General features: G+C 41.0%; 2 protein-coding genes across 2 annotated transcripts in view; one reads left to right on the top strand and one right to left on the bottom strand.

Moving 5' to 3' along the window:
- Positions 1–20,156, top strand: part of Cenpp (centromere protein P) — a 200,494-nt gene that overhangs the window by 129,044 nt on the left and 51,294 nt on the right. The window lies entirely within an intron of this gene.
- The window catches only part of Ecm2 (extracellular matrix protein 2), a 32,583-nt gene that overhangs the window by 3,633 nt on the left and 8,794 nt on the right, over positions 1–20,156 (bottom strand). Inside the window, exons 2-7 of the mRNA XM_021658221.2 lie at positions 17,763–18,091; positions 13,855–14,043; positions 11,771–12,250; positions 9,921–10,036; positions 8,223–8,358; positions 2,815–2,972 (exon numbers count right to left, since the gene is read on the bottom strand). Coding sequence (XP_021513896.1) covers positions 2,815–2,972; positions 8,223–8,358; positions 9,921–10,036; positions 11,771–12,250; positions 13,855–14,043; positions 17,763–18,045 — 1,362 coding nt within the window. The 5' untranslated portion in view covers positions 18,046–18,091. The remainder of the gene's footprint in view (positions 1–2,814; positions 2,973–8,222; positions 8,359–9,920; positions 10,037–11,770; positions 12,251–13,854; positions 14,044–17,762; positions 18,092–20,156) is intronic.

The raw sequence follows: 20,156 nt of genomic DNA, 5'->3' as shown, positions 1-20,156 counted from the left end.
TGCAGAACACTGAAAATTAGGAGTAGAAATAATCACAGCTTACCAGTGAGAAGCTCAGGCCTGTGGGAAGATGAGTGCCCACCCTGGGTTCCAGGGCGATGCATGAGGGGCTGGCCTGGCTGAGCCTTAGCATCGACCAGCCTCCCAGTGTGCCACGGTACCTATAGTTGTTTTAGGCCCATGTTTTTAGATGAGTTATAGTTTATTACTCACAAAGTTCATTAAGAACCTTAACTTGGATAAGAGTGCACTTTGCTAGAACTACTAAGTTTTTAGTAGCCAGCTACTTTTAAGTTGCTGGTATTAGAAAAACATTTGTACTAAAAGTTCTGAATTATTAAATTTTTCTGGCCGTACTTAGAATGCATGAGTAGAATTGGCTTATATGTTAAATGTAACTTTTTATTCATATCCTAGTTATTTTCATTTACTAACTTAATTTTGGCATGTGTTAAAAAATGCATAAAGCAACATTCCAGCTTTTTGCTTTATTGTCCTGTGTAATTAAGGGATGAATTATATGACAGGTTTCCAAACTCACGTGTATAACAGAATCACCTCATGAGCCTTTTAAAGTAGAAATTCCTACCCAAATACATTTCAGGAAGAGCTATTTAAGTAAGTTCTGGATTACTCTTCCATATTCAAAGACTCTGAAGCTTTAGGAAAGATTGCTTTGTGACAGCCTTCAGATGTGTTACTTGCAGGCTGGCCTTTAGATAGCATGTGCTGTTTACTGTAAGTCCAGAATTTCCAAGGTTAGTGGACAGAAGCCAGATGATTTGGGAACATCACCTAAGTTGTACATGTATATGTATTGCCAGTTGCTTGTATCAAAATATTTAAAATGTCTTTACATTTATTTTATGTGCATATGTGTCTGTGGATAGACACGTGTGGAGATCAGAAGACAACTTGTACCTCTACAATATGACTCTCAGGGGTCAAACTCAGGTGTCAGGGTTTGTTATCATTAGGTGGGTTAGCAGTTGAGCCATCTCCCTGGCCCCTAAAATTTTCAACTTTAAAAAATAATTTTAGATGTCTGACCTTGCTGACCAAGCATCAGAATCAGCATGTCAAGGATAGGTCCAGGCATTTTTATGTCTTAATGACTTACGTGAGGGCTTGAGGATAGGGGTTTGATTCTCAGTACCAAATAAAACAAGGTGTGGCGGTACATGTGTATAATCTCAACACTTGGAAGGTAGAAGCAGAAGGTCCAGGTGTTCGAGCCTAGCCTGGGATTATAAGGTCTTCTTTAAAAACAAAGTACTAGAGGATTTGGATGTGAAGCCAGGTGCTGGTGAATGCCGTTGTTACATAGCTATGTCTCCTCAGCAATAGCAGGAAGGTGTAGTCGGACAGCTGCGTGCAATCACAATAGCTAGACCTCTGTTCTGGGTAACTAGGACTAGAGGAACTCTGTTCTGGCTTTGTGTGGGATGAACATGAAGTTCAGATAAGGAAACCTGAATTGCAGCTCTGGACCTCATGTTCCTAATTCAAGAAATGAGCATTGTTAGTTGATGGCCAAAGACCACCTGAACAGGAGAGAACACTCCTGGGAGCCACTCGGGATTCTAGAAGATCAGAAACAGGAGCAGGCTCTAGAGCTAGAAGTCAGACACAGTACAGTTTAGGGTAGAACTGGTGAACATTTCTAAGCTTCGGAGTTGCTGAAATAGTCCAGGACTTATTGGTATAATTATTTTTTTACTTTTCCTTTTTTTCTCTCTCATTTGTTTTATTCACTTTAAATCCTTATAGCCCCTTCCCTTCTCCCTTTCCAGCCCCATCCTTCATTCTCCACCATCTCCTTATCCTCATAAAAGGGGTACTCCTTTTCCCATCCACCCCAGCTCATCAAGTTGCATCAGGACTGATTGTGTCCTCTTCCCCTGTGGCCTGTCAAGGCAATCCCGAGGGGAAAGTGATCTAAAAGCTGGCAAATGAATCCATGTCTGATGCAGTCCCTACTTCCCTTACTAGAGTACCCACTTGAAGCCTAAGCTGCCCATCTGCTACATCTTTGTATGGGGCCTAGGCCCAGTTTATGCATGGACCTTATGGTACAATTCCTAAGTCCATGGTCCTTTCATATTGTTACTATTAGGTCAGAATGTGGCTTTACTCAGGTTTTACACACACACACACACACACACACACACACAATCTACTAAGCCACATATATGTATTATATATATTTATACATATTTATTATCTACTAAGCTGTATGTATAGCTAATACATAAATACTTGCAATACAAGCCTAACAACCTGGACTTGAGCCCAAGAATCCATGAAAGAAGGAAGAAAAACCAATACTCAAATGTTGTGCTCTGACTTCCATTTACACCTTGTGATGTGTGTGTGCATGTACTGATGCGTGTCTCTGTTTCTCTCTGTGTGTCACACACACAGACACTAATAATAATATTTAAAGGATATATTTATCTTCTATATTTTTTTTGTCTTATGTAATACATTTAAAACATTAGAAGAAAAGCCAGGCCTGGTGGCACACACCTGTAATCCCAGCACTCGGGGAGGCAGAGGCAGGCATATCTCTGAGTTCAAGGGAGCCTGGTCTACAGAGGGAATCCAGGACAGCCAAAGGTACACAGAGAAACTGTCTCAAAATACCGAAACAAACCAAAACAAAATTAGAATTTTATTGTAATGGTCCACACCTTCAGTTCCAGCACTCAGGAGGCTGAAGCAGGAGGATCATGATTTCTAGGCCAGCATGGCCTACACACTGAGATCCTGTCTCAGGAAATAAAACAGAAATTAGAAGACAGATATCAGTACCTCAATAGAAGCAGGAAGTCCTTGTGGTATGATTCTAAATTTGTTTTTTCCCAGACGGAGGTATGATAGGCTCTTCAAAGATTTGAAAGCTAAAGGGTTGACATTGATTTCACTGAGATTATTTCCTTCCAATTCTAAGGTGACAAGTTGATTTAAGTCTAGAAAAATAAAATTATCCAAATATTAGAATAACTTTAAAAGCATGCAGTTTGAAGTCTGATGATGTGGCACAGTGGCAAAATCTTGCCTAGGACCTGGGCCAGAGCCCCAGCACTGCAGAAAAAAGAAACAGTAAACAGAAGAAAGAAACCATTTGAAAAACACTCAGTGTATTTGGACTTTGTAATTTCTCTTTCTTTGCTTCCTCCATAATTCCATTTCCTGAGAATTTTGTAAGTGGCTTCTGCACAATTCTACCAGGACAGGAGTCATTGGGGGAAATCATTCAGGTGTTGAAGGGTACAAATATGTATAAGGAGCAGAAACAAGAAAGAAGGTAGACAGAGAGTAAGGATCACCTCTAGAGGCCATGCTGTCTGTGCTGGACAGTTTTATATCACCTTGACACAGCTGCAGTCATCTGAGAGGAGGGAACCTCAATTGAGAAAATGTCTCCATAAATCCAAGCTGAACACAAGCCTATAGGGCATTTTATAATTAGTGATCAGTGGGTGGGGGAGGGGAGACGGGGGGACCCATCCCTTGGTGGATGGGACCACAATGCATTTATGGTATTGGGTTCTATAAGAAAGCAGGCTGAGAATGCCTTGGGGAACAAGCCAGTAAGAAGCACCCTACATGGCTTCTGCATCAGCTCTTGCCTTGGAGTTCCAACCCTGCTTAAGTCCCTGTCCTAAGCTTCCTCTGATAATAAATAGGGATGTAGAAGAAAAAGCCAAATAAACCCTTTCCTCCCAAGTTACTCTGGTCATGGTGTTCATCTCAACAATAGTAACCATGATTAAAACACTTGCCAAGCGGGAATTTCAAATTGAAGGAGTAGGGTGTCATCAAAATCATTGGAGGCATTTGCAAATGCCTATAGGTATGAATTGGTAATGCAATAGGCAATGGGATAGTGATTCCGTTCTCTGTAACACAGAAAGGAATACTGTCCTGGCAAACCCCAAATCTCTCAACCATGAAGAAATGCACAGAAGTGTCAGACATAGTAGTACACGCCTGTAGTCCCAGCACTCGGGAGGCAGAGGCAGGGGGATCTCTGTGAGTTTGAGGCCAGCCTGGTCTACAGAGTGAGTTCCAAGACAGCCAGAGCTGCATAGTGAGACTCTATCTTGAACAACCTACTGCCACCACCAAGAAGAAAAAAGAAAAAGGAAAAACAAAATCAGAGCAGTGAATTCCCATTATAGTTACACATTTACTGGCACAGAGTGAAGCCAAATGAAAGGTTTTTTGTTTTGTTTTGTTTTTAAAAAATTATCATAATTCTCCATGTATTCAGACTGAGCTACCAAAGAAGGCTTTTATATGAACAATTTTTTGTTTGTTGTTGTTTTGGTTTTTTTCTATACTGTTTTTACTGGCTTCAGGAGTGGTATTATCTAGGTCAAATAGAACCTACACCTCTCAACAATGTCATACCCAGAGGCTTCTGAGTCACAGGTTCGGTTCAGGGTGTAGACAAGATTCCCCAAATAGGAGATGTTTCCCTGTTCAACCTCTGTCATCAGCATTACAGCAGATGCAGCTCAGGCCTGTACTGGGCAGTAGCAGAGAGTGACATAAGGAGTGGAGAAAATAAATGACAGAAGATTTTACGAGAACATGGTATTTATTGCAGTGGTGTGGAATATACTTAGAGATACAAAGATTTAGATAGAGTTAAGAGGAGTTTCAGGTTGAAGCAGCCAAGTGAGCACATGCTATTTGAGCTCACTGGGATGGAGGCCTCTGTGGTGGATTGTATACAGCAGGGTAAAATTGTTATTCAGAGCGGGTGCCACTCTGCCTTGGTTGTAGGTTAGGCTCTCAGGATGCTATGACAAAAGCCACATAAGAACAGATTACTCTGGTGCTGGTACTTGGGATCAATCAAGGATTGGGTTGCAGGAAATAGGGAGGACAGCCAGGAAACTAAGGTTCATAGTTATAGTTCTTTCTATCTTATTTCCAAAGTTAAAGGTACAGAGGGTCTCTAACATGCTGGCAGATCTTGAAGTTTAGGTCTCCTCTGAAAAGTGGAGAGTAGGAGTAAAGGCTGTTAGGTGAAACAGGGTACAATGGTTTGTGCTCCTGTGCTGTTTCCTCTGTGTGTATGTCAGCAGTTGGGTAAAGAACATTTAAGTTACAGCTGAGCTTACTGTTGAAAGGATTCTAACTAGAAAATACAGGTAAAAGACCTTTGTTGTGGGTAAGGTCATGATGCATTGTGGGTACAGTGATGTTTGCTAGTGCTCCTTGGGGACTAAAGCAGCCATGCTGACTGTAGTAGTTTAATTGTTCTAGGGAGTAGGCATGATAGGAATGTTCTGAAGCACATCCTGTTCCCACTGCCTTTTATCCTCCACAGTGGTAGAACTTCCCCTTCTGTTTAGTACATGTTGAAGGTCTCAGAGTGTCTCCTTCACTTCACTTGTTATGTGTGTCCTTACACACCTCCCTCAGCACTGGACTATCAGCCCATCCTGCCTACAGTTCCTACAGCATCTAAAATTATCTTTTTTCTTTCATGTGCTTTTTTTCTCTTGGTTTTCCCATTTCTCTGCACCTGTGATCTAAAAGGCCATTGGTGAGTAGCTACATGGAAGGATTACCAGAGGATAGTAGCTTTTGGAGGCAACACAGAAAGGCTATGTCACAGCACTGGGTGAGGTGGCTCATCTGCTAGCCATCATCCACAGTAACAGAACTCACCAAAGGCAAGGGATCCAGCAGCTGCCCCCGCCAAGGAATAGCCAGCAGCCTGGGGTACCAGTGAACAGCAGGAGTGAGAGCCCAAGCCACGGAGTAAGTTCAGGAGACTTCTTACGTGAGAGAGCAGAAAAGAGCTTTTCTGACCACCAACATAAACATGAGGCTTCCTCATTTTGTGCTTGGTGGATAGAGATAATCGAGAAGATGGGAAGTAAACCAGGACTACAAATCAACACTCAGGAAATACAAAGTATTTGTGTGAGAGGGACAAAGTGTACCAAGAAGCTGTTCCAGAGATATATGAGAAAAACTTCAAAATAGGCAGCACATGGTAAGACATGCTGGCTCATAACTCAATCTAACACCTGGAAAGCCAAGCCAGGAAGATTGGAAGTTCAAGGCCAGCCTGAAGTGCATAGAGAGGCCCTGCCTCAGAAAAGAAAAATGAGCATTTTATGTCTATAGGGTATCATTTTAATGGCAGATGTAGAAATGTAAACTCTGTTCACACAGCCTATTTATATGCATGTTCTCAATTCTGTGTTTCTTTCAGTCTAACAAAGCAGTTAGAAATTAAAGTTTCCAGTGTCCTTTCCATACGACAAAGCCAATCAAAGTCTGTTTATTAATGTTTTCATGTGCACACTTGAATCAGTCTGGAAACTGAGTAGTTCCATAACTATGTAATCCTCACATCTGGCAGTTCTCATAATTGCTATCCTTTTCTCATCAGTGGAAGTGTTTTTTCCTATGAAGTGTTTTGGAAGCTATCAGAAGTAATACTTAGCTCGTTTGTTCCTTTATATGCTCTCTCTCTTTCACTATTGCTCAATAACTGTTTCAGGTCAAGTTAGCAGAAAGTTGTTGGGCACTACACTTCAAGAGTAATGCTATATGGTTACTGAGATGAAAAAGACACTCAGGCAGTCTTGTCTTAAGGGAATTCATAAGCTAATCAAAGCTATCAGTTAGGATTTGTGCAAAGTGACACATGATGACACCTGTGCAGCCGCTGCAATTCAGCGCCGTCAGCCTCTCACTGGAGAAAGAGTAAGAGCCTGCTCCAGCAAGTGTAAGCACACTTCCTGAATTGTGCATCAGAAGGCCCAGCTGTGGTGGCAGCTTCATTTCATGTATCATGGGGACAGAATTAGCAGGACCTCAACCTATATACTCTCAGGAACAGAGCTGCCAAAGCTGCTTGCCCCACAGTGTAACAGTGCCTCTGCCTCACACAGTCACGTTCATTCCTTCTTTAATGCATACACTTGGACTGAGGTCGCAGCATACGGAAAGTTAAGTAGCAGTGCATAAGGCATAGTGAGCCCAAATAAACGGTACTCGGGAGGATTAGTGCAGCTCTAGACATTAAAGGCTGTAAGGGGTCCCTGTGCTAGGAATGATGAGCACCTGGCATCATTAAGAATAAGTTTAGTTAAGGTTACGGTGGGGTTTTGTTTTAAAGACAGCAGGACGTTGAAAGGGCAATATGACACTTATATTTCTTGGGTAAGTGACTAAAGTTAATCAACTTATTGGTGAAATAGCCTAAATTTTTCTAGTTATGCATTTAGCAATACTGTAAATCAGTTTCTATAGGATAATAGAAGAATGGTTATAAAATCTATCATTTAAAAATGTTTGTCTGGGGCAGCCAAAGGGGGAGGTATGGATGGGAACTGATGAAGAAACCCACAGCCGAACTATAGGCAGAGCCCAGGGAATCCTGCAGAGGGGTTGTGGGGCAGGATTGTAGGAGCCAGAGGGGTCAAGGATACCACAATAGAATCAAAAGAATCAACTAACAGGACTCATGGGGGCTCACAGATATTGAACCAAAAATCAGGGAGCCTATATGGATATGACCTAGGTCCTCTGTGTATACGTTATGGTTGTATAGCTTGGCCTCGTGGGACGCCTAACAGTGGGAGCAGAGGCTGTCTCTGATTCTTTTGCTACTTTTGGTACCTTCCCCCCCCCACCCCCAGTGGCTTGTCTAGCCTTAATATATGGGAAAGTACCTAGACTTATTAAAACTTGATATGCCATGTTTAGTTGATATTCCTGGGAGGCCTTTATTTCTAAAGAAAAAGGAGGCAAATTGGAGCTGGGAGAGAGGAGAGATGGGGAGTAGGAGGGGGAAACTGTTGGGACGTAATATATGAGGGAAGAATTTTTAAGAAGGACGGGGTATGGGGAAAAATGTTGGTCTGGGGAAATGGCCCAGTGGGTAAAGTACTTGCTGTTTCAGGTATGAGTGACTGAGTTCAGATTCCCAACACTCTGGTCCACACTTGATGTTGCAAGGCATGCCTATAACCGTTGCAGCTGTAGGAAGCAGAAATAGAAAGACCCTGCGGACTTACTATTGGCCAGCCAGTCTAGCCATTCGTCCAGGTTCCGTGAGAGACCTTTATCTCCAGAGAGAGAGAGAGAGAGAGAGAGAGAGAGAAGAAAATGATAGAGGAAGACACTTGACATCATTTACTTCTGGTCACCAAAGCACGCACACTTACACACAAGTTAAATACCTGATAAACTTGTTTCATCAATAGCCTGGAGATTGTTGTCATTTATTTTGAGTTCTTCCAGTGTAGATGGTAATTCTGAAGGAATATGTACCAAACTATTTCCATCCATGTTCAGGCGTATTAACTTCTTCAAAAACTTAAAAAACAAGTCTCAAAATTACAGTTTTTCCAGTCACAGCTATTTTGCAATATTCCCCATATAATAGTCAGTCTTATTTTGTGAAGCCTAAGATTCTACCTTCTTAGCAATAAACAGAATTACCTGAATGCAGTAATTTAAACCTGTTGTGAATGTTAATAGTTAATTATAGTATATTTATAAAGTGCAGTTTTCTAATTGCATTAATATTTATGCTAGAAAAATATTATAAAATAGCACTATTTGGATGGGTAGATGGGGGAGAAGATCAGGAAGGACTTGGAGGGGAAGAATATGATCAAAATATATTTAAATTTAAAAATTGTTTTAAATAATTAAAATACAATAAAAATGTTAAACCAAAGTGATTGTATATAGTTATCCAGGCATTGACTTTCTGGACAGTGTGTTCCCACAGTTATGATCGCTGCTGCAGGACCACTTCTAAGCTTCACCAGGACAGAGGATCCCCAAATCAAGAAGCACATAATCTATGACATTTTTCTTTACTTGCTCAGTTATGGGATAAATCTGCACCATCTATGCCGGCCGTTTACGTCAGAAGGATGGAGAATATGAAGCAGGCACTAAGAAGTCCCCTCATCTCCCTGAGAACTAGGAGAGAATCCAAGAGGCCAGTCATTTATTTCAAGGGCAGACCAAGGGCCCAGAATACTACTCAAAGGGGAGGTTAACCTAGTAGACACAGGGTGCTTTACTTACGGCTTTAAGGAGTTTAATCTGTGTGTTCTCATTTATGCACACCGACCTTCCCTCTCTTGCTTCTATTTTGTTTCCCTGAAATTCCTTGAGTATTTTGTCTTTTTTTCAAAAGAAATTGTTCACTCAAATCTGTTTTCTTCAAAGGTTTCCATTGTATATTTGCTGTCCTTTCTTTTTCACTCCAGGTCCCTAATCTCTCTCATGATAATTTTCATATTAGCTCATTTATTTGTTTGATTTTTAATCTCCCTGCCAAAATATTCTCCACCATATTCTACCCACTGTGCAAAAGTAAGAAAGCTTCACTTTACTGGCCTGACCATTTTAATAAAGACTCTACAGAAGTTCTGCTTTATTGCTGGACAGTTCTTCACATGCAGAGAGGCCAGACTTGAGTTTATCTTCACCTACTGGAGAGAAACTGTTCCTTAAACTCAAAACATTAGTTACTGTTGCCTCTCTTCTTTTCTTGTTCTTTCCCCCAACCCCTTTACGAGACAGGGTTTCTCTGTGTAGCCTTGGGTGTCCTGGACTCACTTTGTAGACCAGGTGACCTAGAACTCACAGAGATCCACCTGCCTCCGCCTCCCTGAGTGCTGGGATTACAGGTGTGCGCCACCATGCCCACTTGTTGCCACTCTTCTTACAAGATTAACATGTGTAAAGCAACAAGCTATAATCAAGAGAGAACGTGGCAATGATTTAAGGACATCAGAGAAGAAACAATATAGAAGAAAATTAGCAATAAAAAAAACCTTTCTGCTTATTTTCCCCTTTCTCACCTCCAACCACAGCCAGTAGGAGCCATCTTGTTACATACTAATAGAAGTGTGTACCTTGAATGCTTTTCGACCTATTCCCGAAGAAGTGATATTATTTCTGCTCAGATCAAGTCTTTCCAAATTTGGTAATCCATTAAATGCTTCATCAGGAATGGAGATGATTGAATTACCTATATGCACAATCGTTGTATTAGACACGTGTGTATATAGACATGTCCATATACTTATATGTGTGTGCATGTCTCCTTATACACGAATATTAAGAGATAGATTTATATGGAAAGTAAAGTAATATTGAGAACAAAGAACAGGCAATATAAACAAATGCACACTTGGAGAAATAACAAGTTTGGGCTGACACAGTTTAACAGTCAAAAGTGTGTCTTGGTCAGGACCTCATGATTCAGATTAAGCTGCTTAAAATGACCACAACAGTGTGTTGGGCAGGGCTGGTAGCACTGTGCATTCACAAAAAAGCTATGTTTCTGGGAGGCTTGACAGAAACTGACTGCTTCCTTCGTATTTTTCCACTGCCGTTTCCCTGGACTTGGAAACATGCGCTATGTAGCCAAGAAATCAAACGAAAATCTCTTAGTGTCTGTGTGTTTGTTTCTCTGTAAAAGTTCACCCACTATATCTGATAGTATACCTTTCTCTCTTCAAGCTAAGAGGATCCTACATCCTTCATTTTGTAGACCTGTGTCTCAACACTTGACTAAATACAGCTATCAATGGTTTTAATCACCTGGTAAAACAAAGACTGTATAATCCTATATGGATTATTTATCCCTCCTGTGACTTTAGTCTTTCACTGAGTCTTTATAAGGAAGAGGGTACCTGCCACAAAGGCCACAGGAGAAGGCTTCAAATTCATTAAGTGATTTTATATGAAAACCTATTGCCAAGGAGACCACAAGAAATTTTAATATGTTTGACACTGGCAGCATCCTATTGCTGACTTCCATTCCTGCATGTATATCTTGGGTCCATCCTGATCTCCTCACTTCTGCATTCTAAAGACACCTCTGCCATGGTGTCTCTATAAGCCAGACGCTCAAACAAATGATGTCTTAATACTCCACCACTCAGAACTGGTAACCTGATGGAGACATGGGCAAAAGGTCTGGACACCATATTCTCATTGGAATGGCTCAAGGAAAGAAAAGAACTAATGAAACAATACGCTGAGGTTGCAGAAGAGCCATAACTGCTTGTGGCAGTGGGACACGTTTTAGGTAGTTCCTTAAAAATGTTCTGCCATATCTCCCAGCTCCTCTAGGAGTAATGAGAAATGAAGGTGTGGGTCCCCACAAACATCTGCACATGCATGTTTTAGCAGTTACAGACAAAATTGCCTTAAACTGGAAAAAAATCACACATTCACTTGTTAATTTACACAATATCATTGCTAAGAAACAAAGGAAAATAAACTAGTGATTTTTAGAGCTTTAGAAGTCTAACTGAAAGGCTTACTGTGTGATTATATTTAGGAACACTCAAAAATCAAATCAGTAAACACAGAAAATGGGTCAGTTTCATGGTGGTCAGCAACTGGAGGAGGTGGACATACAAGGATTTTGGGGAGTGATAAAAATATTTTTTATCTCAAGTGTGGTGTTATTAATATTTGTAAAAACTTGTACAGCTATACATTATAAATAAGTTTTATCACACAAAGTATATCCCATTAAAGCTAATCTTCTAAAATGTTCCGTGGGAAATCACCATTTGATTAGAGTTTGCTTTAAACCTAATTGGGCCATGCTGCAGTGTGTGTGTGCCCATCTCTGCTGCACAGTTGATCTGTATGAAGATGGTAAAATCAGTCCCTGTTAAAGTAACATTCATAGGGCAGTAAATTTTACCATTTATATCTGAGCATGAAATATGTCATCATCTCTTACCAGCCAGCTCCAGGCTTGTTACTTCTGGTGCTGTTATTGGTGGGATGTGGGTGAAAGCTGCATGGAGGCAGCTGATCGTCCTGTAGGACAGCGAACAGCTTCTGGGCAGTCGTGGCCTGTGTCTTGGGATACTAGGGGTTAACCGGGAAGGCATTTGGAACACATCTCCTCTTACTATATCCTCCTCCTCTTCTTCCTCCTCTCCTTCCCTGTCAGTCTCCTCCTCACCATCCTCTTCCTCACTTCTTCCATGGTAGAGTGGTTGATGTGCTGACCTGCCTTCCTCCTCAGGTCTCAGCTTTCCCTCTGTTCTTTCCCCATCATTGTGAAGTTTAGTAGGCTCAGCGGTCTCTTTCTTGTGCACCATATGTCCTTTATCTTCTTCTTCATCCTCCTCAGATCGAAGAGCTTCTTTTATGACTACTTGATCCATTTCCACCTGAGAAGGTGGCCCTTGCTTCTGAATGGATTCTTTTTGTTCTGAAGAATCACCAGAAAATTCAAGTTTATCATGTAGTGTTCTACTACTGAGTAGAGAATAGGAGGCTAATGATCATGGAAGGATGACATAATGGAGGCAAGTTGATGATGTTAATAAATGCAAAAGGTCATAATGAAAATGAGGTTAGTAAATATTATTCCCTCTCTGTATTTGGACTGCTATGTAAAGATGAAATGCAGTCGAACTTTTTCTCTTCGAGTTAACTATAACTTTATTTTTCTTTTGTAGGATTTGCTGTAGATGTGTGATTTTGGTATCTGTGAGCCTTAGTTCTATTTTATACTAAATAATGTAATACTTGTTTTCACCAGAATATGATGCTAAATTGGTTAGCTAAAGAGGGAATAATATTGCCGCATGATGCAAAACAGAAAGGTTTATTGTGAAGCTTTGATACGATTAGATAAGATTCCATTATAATAGATACTGTTCTGTAGATATTTGACAGACAGTAGAGAAAGTACAGTCTAGATTTATGCTCACTCTGGAGAGCTCTAAAGAGAAATGAGTTCATAGTGCATGGGTTTTCTTCCATCATAAGTTATGATATAATCTAATCATCTCTCTAGTTTTAATTGATAATCACATACAAACTAGCCCCCAGAAGGAACATAAAAATAGGATTATTTGAAGAAGTTACTTGTGATATCCATTCAATATATATTATGAAATCTGAAGATTTGCTTTTTATGTCCACAGTGAAACATGCAGAAGAGGTAAAATTACTAAATGGAAGCAAAAGGTATCATATTTAACCACTTTAAATCTTTTTTGTGTCCAAGTTTTCTTATCTAAAATAACTACATTTCAAGAAGTCTATCCTTTTTAAAAAATGTCTATGAAGATCCAGGTCTGGTGGTGCACACCTGTAATCCCAGCACTGAGGGAGGCAGAGGCAGGCCGATCTCTGTGAGGTAGGCCAGCCTGATCTACAAAGTCCAGGATAGCCAAGGCTACACAGAAAAGCCCTGTCTCAAACTCATCCCCTCAAAAGAATTTCTGAATCTTGCCTATAAGGCTTGTATTTTACTTCAGGGAGTCTGTAGCATTTAACTTTTTTTTTTTTTTTTTTTTTAAGTGTAATGCTTCAGGCCAAGCTTGATGGTGTATGACTTTAATCCCAGCAACTGGGTGGTAGAAGTAGAGGGAGGGGACTTCCTTTGAATCATTCCTTTGTGCTCATGATAGTGATAGTATACTCCTGACAAGCTTGACTAAACAGAATGATGCATATACAGACAGACTCGAGTAAAACCCTGAGCTAATAAATCAGGGTTTGTTGTAGGAATACTATTAGTGTATCTCGAAAGCCTTATAAAATCCACACATGAAATAGAATCAGCTTCAACTTGACTCAGTCTGAGAATTAGAACTACAGAGCACAGTCTCTTTCTGTACCCTAAATAAATTTTTCTAAATATTCTGTTTATCAGCACTGACCTGCCTTGGTGACTTTTAAGTGCCTTTTGAGTACCTTGATGACTACATTTATAATAATTTGCATCTTAATGTAATGACAAAATAAAAAGAAATAGAAGTTAAAGACTAAATTATCCATGATACTTTGTTTTATATTGTATACCAGCATTAGAGCAGACGGGGCAGCATTCTCCTTCCGGTTTTATGGTATAGAGGCACGCCTTGGGGTAGCACACAGTCTCATCACAGAATACTCTTCCATTTGAGCAGAGGCAGGTGGTGCAGGGCTCAGGAGACCAAGCGGCTTTGTCGTACATGATCATGCCCTTTACAGAGCAGTGTCCTTTCTTTCCTAGAAGAGAAAGGGAACACTTTGTTTGTTTGTGACAGGGTCTCTATTATGTAGTCCTGACTGTCCCGGAACTCACTGAATAGACCAGGCAGACTGGCCTCGACTTCACAAGAAATTCATCTGCCTCTGCGTCCAAGTGCTAGGATTAAAGGAGTGCACCGCCATGTTCTGCGGGGTTATCAGACTCCATGAATAGATAAAAACACAGTGCAAAGTCAAACTGGTACAACCACTAGGAATTGAGATCCCTATGCAGCCATGCACAGGTTAAATGCCCCATAGACTCGTAGGCTGAAATGTTCTCTCCATTTTGCTGCTGAGTGATAGCCTAGTAACGGCCTTTGATTTTCATACCCATCTTCTATTTGTCAAGACTTAAGTTCTGAAACAGGACAAACAACCATCAAAACCCAACTGTTTCTCATTTACTTAAAGTGTACATGCTGGGGCTCAGCTTGCCTATAATCCCTCTGCAGCAGACAGCCTGCTTCTTCTGCAGACTTCCCCTTTTGCCCCAGGAGTGAAAATAGAAGTTTACAAATTATGCTTGAGTTCTAAATGTATTTAATTCTACTGGCAGAGTAAGTTGTATGGCCACACCAAAATTCAGCAGAAGCAACGAGTATCGCTCCCTCCCAACACAGAACTGCAAGCACACTAATGAGCCCACAGTTCACCTGTAGATAGGCGCACAGAAAAAGATGAAGCAGTATGCTTCTGTGGACTGCTCAGCAAGACAGTACGGCCCTATGGAGCTGTATTTGTTACTACATTCTGAAATAAAATTCACATAGCAAAATAATCACCCTTTCACAGTCACTTTCTTCTGTGAGTGTATGTGTGTGGGCACATCCATGTGGAAGCCAAACACAACTTGCTGGGAGGCAACTCTGGTGTTAGCTTTAGTACAATACTGTCATTATAGTATATGTCACTAAATTGAACAATGTACAGTGCTTTAACAGGTGAAGTTTATGTTATGTGTGGTAATATGATAAAAGCAAAGCATGCTCTTACTCCATGCATGGTCCTTAGTTGGGTGCTTCTGTCTCCTCAAGCCCCTCTGGGTCCAGGTTAGTTGGCTCTGTTGGTCTTGTGGAGCAACTCTCACCTCCAGGTCTTTCTATCCTTCCCTTCACTTTTCCACAAGACTCCCTACACTTCTCCCAATGTTTGTCTGTGAGTCTCAGCATCTGTTTTGATCCACTGCTGGAGCCTCTCAGGGGACAGCTATGCTAGGCACCTGTCTGCAAGCATAGCAGAGTATCATCAGTAGTGTCAGAGGTTGGCTGTCCCATGAAGTGAGTCTCAGGTTGGGCCAGGCATCGGTTGGACATTCCCTCAATCTCTGCTCTATCTTTATCCCTACATATCTTGTAGGCAGGATAAATTTTGGGTCAAAGTTTTTGTGAGTAGGTTGGTGTGCTCATCCCACCACTAAGAGTCCTGTCTAGTTAGAGAGTGTCCTGATCAAAAAGCCAGCCCCTGATTTCATGTCAGAGACAGTCGCTGTTCCCATTACTAAGAAACCCTCTTGGACACTGAGCTGCCATGGGCTACTTCTGTGCAGGGATTCTAAGTTCTCTCCATGCATGATCCTTGTTTGGACCAATCTCAGAAAAGACCCCTGTGCCCAGATTTTTTGGTTCTGTTGCTCTCCTTGTGGAGCTCCTGTCCCCTCCAGGGCTTTCTATCTCCCCCTTCTTTCATAGGATTCCCTGTACTCTGCCCAAAGTTTGATTATGAGTCTCAGCATCTGCTTTGATACCCTGTTGGGTAGAATCTTTCAGAGGCCCTCTGTGATAGGCTCCTGTCCTGTTCCCTGTTTTCTCCCTCTTCCGATGTCCATCCCATTTGCCTTTCTGAATGAAGGTTGAGCATCTTACCCAGGGTCCTCCTTCTTGCTTAGCTTCTTTAGGTGGACAGATTTTAGTATGATTATCCTATATTATATGTCTAATATCCACTTATAAGTGAGTGTATATCATGTGTATCTTTCTGCTTCTGGGATACCTCACTCAGGATAATCATTTCTAGATCCCATCATTTGCCTGTGAATTTCATGATTTCTTTGTTTTTAGTTGCTGAGTAGTAAATTGTGTAAATGTACCACAATTTCTGTCTCCATTCCTCAACTGAGGGACATTTGGGTTGTTTTCAGCTTCTGGCTATTACAAATAAAGCTGCTACAAACGTGGTTGAGCAAATGTCTTTGTTGTATACTTGAACATCTTTTGGATACAAGCCTAGGAGTGGTATAGCTGGATCTTGAGGTAGCACTATTCCTAATTGTCTGAGAAAGCGCAAGATTGATTTCCAATGTCATTGTACAAGTTTACATTCCCACCAGCAGTGGCGTAGGGTTCCCCTTTCTCCACATCCTCTCTAGCATGTGTTTTTACTTGAGTTTTTTCTTTGTTTTTTTGTTTTGTTTTTTGTTTTTTTATCTTAAGCCATTCTGATGGGTGTAAGGTAAACTCAGGGTCGTTTTGATTTGCATTTCCCTGATAGCTAAGGATATTGAGCATTTCTTTAAGTGTTTCTCTGTCATTCAAAGGACACTATCATCAGAACAAAACGACAGCCTATAGCTGGGAAAGGATCTTCACCAACCCTTTATCTGACAGAGGGCTAATATCCAGAATATATAAAGAACTCAAGAAGTTAAACAGCAATATGTTTGCTTTTAATCATTAAATACTGGTTTCAAAGAATAATTACTTGAAATCTTTGGCATAATTTCCAGTCTTTTCATCCTTTAGAAAGTCAATATTCTGTATAAAATAAGTATGAGCACAGTGGCTTTTATTCTATTTCTACTTAACAAAGCTTTGTCTTAGCTGGGTGGTGTACACTTTGAATCCCAGCACTTGGGAGGTGGAGGTAGGCTGATCTCTGTAAGTTTGAGGCCAGGCTGGTCTACAAAGTAAGTTCTAGGCAGCCAAGCCTACACAGTGAAAGCCTGTCTTGAAAAAAATAACAACAAAAGAAGAAGAAAAAAACTTTGTCTTGAAAATATTTAAGTAGCCCTATGTCAAAGTCATTTGATTGGCTTCCACTCTGGAAAATGCCATAATAAGTGAAAGGCATTTTTACTAATTAATACGTACATTGTTTGTATTAAGAATGTGATCAACCAAGTGTGTTGGCGCACGCCTGTGATCCCAGCACTCAGGGAGGCAGAGGCAGGCTGAATTCTGTAAGTTCCAGGCTAAGACAGAGCAAGTCCGGGATGCCCAAGGCTACCCAGAGCAACCCTGTCTTCAAAAAACAAAACAAAAAACAAACAAAAAGGATATGATCAATTGATAATTACAGTTTTATAGTAGGAAATAATAATTTCCCAATGGGGCTGGAGAGATGGCTCAGAGGTTAGGAGCAATGTCTGCTCTTCCAGAGGTCATGAGTTCAATTCCCAGCAACCACATGGAGGCTCACAACAATCTATAATGAGATCTGGTGCTCATTTCTGGTGTGCAGGTCTACATACAGAGAGAACATTGAATACATAATAAATAAATAAATAAATAAATAGGTAAATAAATAAATCTTTAAATAAGAAGAATTTCCCAATGATTTGTATGTTCCTTGAATACTTGATAAAGTTTTTTTTTTTTAATTAGTGTTTATGTGTTTGAAAGTAGCAGAAAATTTGATTTCATGTTTCCTTTAGAGAGTTCAGCTCCTGGAGATGTTTTCTCCCTCATGCATTCTCCTACCTGGTAACACATTGTAACTTGACTCCACTCCCAGATGACTTAGAAGTGATTCTAAGTTTTCCTCCACACTGTGATCAGAGCTGGCAGTGAGTAAGTTGGCCTCTGGTGTAGCAGTGGTTTGCTGAATCTCACGCTGCCTGTTTGCTCTGTGGTGGCGGAGAGAGCTTTTCCTGAGTCTTCTCTGGTGCATCCTTCTTTGCCGTCTAGGAGTTTGTTCGCTTTGTTCACAATCAGTTTGAAAAATGATAAGCAGAATGAGACAAAACAAAACTGCACGTTTCATGTTTGAGTTTTTTTTTTTTTTTTTTTTTTTTTCCACCAACAAATTCCTAAAAGGAAACAAAATTGCAGTTAGTGGTGACTCCTCTCCCTTCAGGAAGTTGACTTTAGTTGTCTGAGGAAGCAGCAGGCGTCTTTGAGGAGTGACAACCCTGTGGTGTGTGATCTGCAGCCTCCAGGATTACCACCAGGTCAGATTTTGGAATATCTGCATCCCTAGACCAGGTCTGAGCCAAGTTTTTCTTCAAAGGGCCAAGTAATAAATAAATAACACTTTAAGATTATTTGTTCTGTCTTAATTATTCACTTCTGCTATTGTAGTCTGGAATCAGCCATTGACGTTCTGTGACTGTGGCTGTGTTCCAGTAAAATACAAATTACAGGAAATGGCAATGCCTACAGCAGCAGACTCCTTGTACCCCCAAGTGCTTACAGGGTTTGAGCAGCTTAGGGTTCCCTATGGATGTCATCCATACCTTTCCTGTCATTTCCATCACTAACTAATTTTCTTTGCTGGGATCGGGGTACATGATTATCCTGTATAAAAGTAAGTGGGAAACACCATCTTCCTTAGGAAACAGGGCAGCTAACTTTATTTGGAGTGGAGGTGTGTGTGTGTGTGTGTGTGTGTGTGTGTGTGTGTGTGTGTGTTGTGAGCAGGAGCTCAACACTAAGTCGTTTGCTCAGTCACTCCACCTTATGTTTCTTATTTTTTATAAATTACAGTTTATTCACTTTGTATCCCAGCTGTAGCCCCCTCCTTTGTCCTCTTCCACTCCCACCCTCCCTCCCTCTTCTCCCATTCCCCTCCCCCAACCCAGGGTTTCTCACCAGTTGACTCCACTGGCATGCCTCTCTCTCGGCCTCTCTCCACCCACCCCCTCTCTCAGCACAGGTTACAGATGTCAGATCTTCAAGGTTTTCCAGTAATGCTTTACCCGCTGAGCCATTTCCCCAGCCCGGAACTTTTTTAGTTTTAAGGGAGGCTAGGGCTTTACTTGGGGAGGAGTGTACATATGGAAGTCAGAGGACTAAATTAGTGTCTCCTCTTTTGAGACAGGGTCTTTCATGACCTGAAACTCACAAATTAGGCCAGACTGACTGGCCAGTGAGCCGCAGGGATCCTCCTGTCCCCAGCCCTGGTGCTGGGATTACAAGAACGGATCATTGTGTCCTGTTTTTTATGTGGGTTCTGGGTGCTCTTAACTCAGGTCCTCATACTTAGAAGGCAAATGCTTTACCAAACAAGCCATCCCTTCAGTTCCAGGATGAGTAACTCTTAATCGACTGATTTCAAAAACAGTTCAGATCCCCGTGTGTAATGAAACAGATAAATGAATTTGAGAAATAAGGCTTTAGGCACTTTTGATGTGGCAACAGCATTGCGGACAGATGGCCTGATGCAGTAGTCATAGGCATGGACAGGGAAAATAAATAAATATACAACATTGGCTGCGTCCAGAGGATTCGGAATCAGCTAGGCCTTCCAGGCAAGACTGGCACAGTTTCCACAACTTCTCAAGACAGCAGCTGAGGGGACTTTCTTTAGTGCTCCCCTCCAACGTGTTCCGGAAGCCCTCTGTGGCCCTCTGCTCAAGGCGCCTTATTGTCAGTGTTCCCAGAGATAAAGAGCCCTGCAGCAAGTCTAACATCCATTCCTTATGAAAGTTCTCTGAATAAGCAGTAAGAGGGTGCTTATTTCATAGAGTAATTGCCCTTCATGGGACGCTTACAGTGAACATTATACTTAATAGGAAAATGTAATGTTTTCAAATAAAGATCTAGAACAAGGACATCTCATTCTCCACTCTGCTAGTGCTCTGCTGGGTTTCTAGCCAAGGGCTCCAGGAAGTTGTTCCTCTACCTTTTAATGAAACTTTGTTTGCCCTTTAAAAATCCAGATTGTAGATAAATAATATTTTATAATATCTAGAAATGTATTTTTAATAAGAAACAGGACATAGGTACTGACAGTCTAAATATGTTTTGTCAAGGAAATTTAATACTTTATAAACCAATATTTGTTGAAAATTCATTTAGACTAGATAGGAAGAAATAAAATAGCTTTATTTACAAATGTAGAATATCTTGTGGAATCTAAAAAGCTCTTAAATC

This window comes from Meriones unguiculatus, chromosome 19 (assembly GCF_030254825.1).
Source record: "Meriones unguiculatus strain TT.TT164.6M chromosome 19, Bangor_MerUng_6.1, whole genome shotgun sequence".
Lineage (NCBI taxonomy): Eukaryota > Metazoa > Chordata > Mammalia > Rodentia > Muridae > Meriones > Meriones unguiculatus.
Note: the sequence above shows the minus strand (reverse complement) of the source record. Positions and strands in the feature narration are given on the sequence as shown.